Source organism: Anneissia japonica, unplaced genomic scaffold, assembly GCF_011630105.1.
Source record: "Anneissia japonica isolate Jap-2015-1 unplaced genomic scaffold, ASM1163010v1 scaffold11048_len50068_cov101, whole genome shotgun sequence".
Lineage (NCBI taxonomy): Eukaryota > Metazoa > Echinodermata > Crinoidea > Comatulida > Comatulidae > Anneissia > Anneissia japonica.
Window position 1 is genome coordinate 9,198 of NW_022716214.1, and position 3,779 is coordinate 12,976.

The 3,779-nt window shown below is 36.3% G+C and overlaps 1 protein-coding gene across 1 annotated transcript; it reads right to left on the reverse strand.

Annotated features, from left to right (window-relative positions):
- Positions 1-267: 267 nt before the first annotated feature.
- LOC117109654 (complement C1q tumor necrosis factor-related protein 3-like) lies at positions 268-1,593 on the reverse strand. The gene has a single exon (XM_033252039.1). It carries the CDS (start codon positions 1,583-1,585, stop codon positions 830-832), a length of 756 nt encoding a protein of 251 aa, XP_033107930.1. The 5' UTR covers positions 1,586-1,593; the 3' UTR covers positions 268-829.
- Between the last annotated feature and the right edge of the window lie 2,186 nt (positions 1,594-3,779).

Consider the following 3,779-nt stretch of genomic DNA (forward strand, 5'->3'; position numbering starts at 1 on the left):
TTCTTAGGAATGTCTAAATTCAGTTAAACTAGCAATTCCGTATTATATTTATAAATCTTTATAACATTATACAAAAATTAGATTTTTCTTAAAAATTGAAATTTTGCCGGGAATGGGGCTTTAATGTTTCGTACCCACATTCGGTACAACATGACACATAGCTCTCCATGGTTTTACCTAACGTATCGTAACAACCAACGATTTTGTCTATCCTATCTTTTCTCACTTCCATGCCCATGCATCTTAATGCATTGCCACACATCTCACTCTATTTCCTTTGCCTCTGGGTCTCTCTATAGCATTAAAAAATCATAGTATTATTGACTGTTAAACGTTCCTATTCTTACCTACTGATCTGATTTTCTGGTCAGTTTGGTAGGTCGGTGTGAATGCATTTTTCTGTACTATGGCTTACAGTTATTCGAATTACGCTTTTCGCTTACATTCTAACAAAATTTACAAAATAAAACTATAAATTATAGGAACTACTGCATAAACACGTTTAATAAAATGAATACTAAGCTTCCGTAGGTAGCATTGTCAAAACATAATTAAGCCTGTGGATTTACACGCTATTCGTTTCTTACAATTATTAACAAACATTACAGGTTATACAAGTACAACTAATACATTGATAATTAATGGAATAAGGTTAGGGCATTGTGGAGGCACAGAATATCAGGAAAATGAAATAATGTATACCCCTCTTTAACTAAGTAAACTAGCCATTTCAAAATATTCTTGTGGTCATTCCACTTAAGGCCAATATTTATTTGAAAACTATAAGGAACAAGTATGCTGTACTTTAAACTATATGTTTTTTCTGTTGTTAGTCCATATCGTATACCATAAATCCGGAAAATATGAAAGGAATGGTAGTGTCACCATACACTTTCTTTTTTTCGTTTGTGAGCCATACTTGATCGCCAACATTGAGTAGAAGTGTTACTCCAGAGCTATAATGCTCATAACCTGTGGCGCCAGTACGAATATATATGATTTCATTCCCATTCAACCTAATTTTAACATATGGAGAAACTCCATTATACGACTCAAAACTTAACATAAAGTAATACACTCCAGAAACACTACATGTAAACCTTCCGTTAGTTTTGTTAAAGTCCTCTCCAATATTAAATTTCATCGATGTGAAAGAGATGGCTGATTCTGTTTCCTGAATAGAAGTCGTGCGCAACGCAGTAAACGCAGATTTACGGACAAATCCTGGCTCGCCCTTTGATCCACTATTTCCTTTAACACCTAATTGTCCGACTGGACCTTGTTTGCCAGGAGATCCTTCACTTCCTTTATCACCTTTTAGACCATTATTTCCAGGTTCTCCTTTTTTGCCTAAAGCTCCTGTTTCACCTCTGTCACCCCTATTACCAGGTGCACCAGCCTGACCACCCCCTCCAGGTGTTCCGGGAACTCCCGGAAAGCCGTTTTGCCCAGATGGCCCTTGACAGCACATATTACAGGTATAGGGTACATCTTTAGCCGTCGGGGTTGTTGTAGATAATATTGTTGGTAGCCATGGTAGACTTAGCAGGCTGACCATAAGTGAACATGTCAATGACGGTTTCATTCTTCTGAATAAAAAGAGAAGATTTTGTTAATTGACTGTACTCGTTACAGTTCAACATAACCATGATTTTGTAAATTAAAATAACAACATTCTACCCATAACTCAAGTTTTCATAGGCCTATCCTTTATATTTATAGTCTACTGAAGCTTAAAGTGACCTTTCAGATGTTCTTGATCATTTTTTTTCTAAAGATGTACACATGAAGCGATCCAGGATCTCGTCATCTAATCATCTCTTCTAAAGGATGTACACATGACGAGATCCAGGATCATGTCATCTATTCATCTCTACTAAAGGATGTATACATGACGAGATCCATAATCTCGTCATCTAAACATCTCATCTAAATTATGTACATGACCAGATCCAAGATCGCGTCATCTATTCATCTTATTTTTCACTCAATCACCAAGCGCATAGAGGCTTTTTTTGGCCTGATGCACTATAAATGTCCCAAATATTATTCCTATTTTATTATTAACTTCTCTCTATCAAAGGTGGTATCATACAATTCCCGGTCACATTCTCTCATACAAGTGACTAAAACGTTCACACATCTGAGTGGAGCTAGCTATATAAGGTAGAAAAGCTTATAGGTCTCAGCTTAAAAATCATGATAATTTAATAATATCCAAATTAGATTCTTAATTAATTTGTTTAAAGAGCCAAATACTGTATTTAAGTTGAGCTCACTGACCAAAGATAATATCTGAGTCATAACGTAACTCGTTATAATGTTTTCGGTAATTTCATATTTTACTTTTAAAATGGGCTACACAACAAAGGGTGCTGCAAATATTAATATTCTGTAACTTTAAGTAAAAATACCAATACCGTACTCGCGCGAATAAGCGACCCGTTTGAATAATCGCCCCTCCTGACGTGAAAATTTCCTTAATTGCCCCGTTTGAATAAGCGCCAATAATATAAGATTTTCTTTTTAGCAAGTCAATAATCCAATCAATCCTGGGAATGTGGTTGTTGACATGATCTGAGCTGCAAAGTGGAAACACATTCTTCAATAGTTCAATATCAAAATGAGGATATTTCTCTTGGACAGATAGTATATTTCTAACTTTACTCTTTTTACATAATTTGTCTATGCCTAGTCCTACTCCTCTTTCTCTTTTTCCGACCTTTAGCACATTCTTATTTGAGTTTTCAAGAAAAAAAATACAATGGTCCTGCCATCCTGCTAATCTCAATCGGCCGATGACCAACAACCTAACCACTACCCAACACCACTAATTGCATCTGCTATTTTGCTGTTATGATGTAAATATTCACGCATTCTTGTCATGAGCTATGTTCTCTGGACGAATATCTTTTCCGCCTAACCACCATTCATAACGTCCTTATATAATCATTTTTCATTCAAAAAGTACCTCTTGAATTTAGTAATCTCCCATAAGGACCCCTCGATTTTCATTTATTTCCATAAGCGCCACCTCAATTTCCGCTCTGCTTTCATAAGTGAATTAGGCGCCTCTCAGAAAGTGTAAAAAATATTTTAAGCGTCCGGGCGCTTATTCGCGCGAGTACGGTAGGCCTATTCTGTTTACACTATAGTTTTGTAAAAAGAGCTAAAGGATGTACACTTGGCGAGATCCAGGATCTCGTCATCTAATCATCTCTTCGAAAGGATGTACACTTGGCGAGAATCAGGATCGCGTCCTCTAATTATCTCTTCTAAAGGATGTACACATGACGAGATCCATGATTTTGTCATCTAATCATATCTTCTAAGGATGTACACATCTAATCATCTCTTCTAAAGGATGTAGACATGACGAGATCATTTTCTAGACATCTGGATGGCACCTTTAAGCTTCCGTAAAAGTCAGAAGACTGGTCGGAAGGCCAAAAACAACATACAAAGTAACAATGAATAAAGAAATTAGAAGAATAAACACTAATGTAGTACTGTATTGATAAAATAATGACAGACCATACTGTACGATCACTGAAAGAGCGACTATCGTACGCAATACCCATAACGAAACATCTACCCAAGGCGAAACAGTGAAGCAGATGGTGATAATTGTGGTATCTACGGAAGTTGAGTTGACCTTTTGACCTGTGATTGAATATCATTAAAGTTAGTTGTTAGAGTACCTTACCACCATGTGTGAGTCGTTGATTGTGCTCCTGTGTTTAATCCGTTATTTAGTGGTTCAATCCGTATACAATACA

Bases quoted from the DNA above. Each gene is read 5' to 3' on its own strand.
- LOC117109654 (XM_033252039.1), bottom strand. From the start codon at position 1,585: ATGAAACCGTCATTGACATGTTCACTTATGGTCAGCCTGCTAAGTCTA.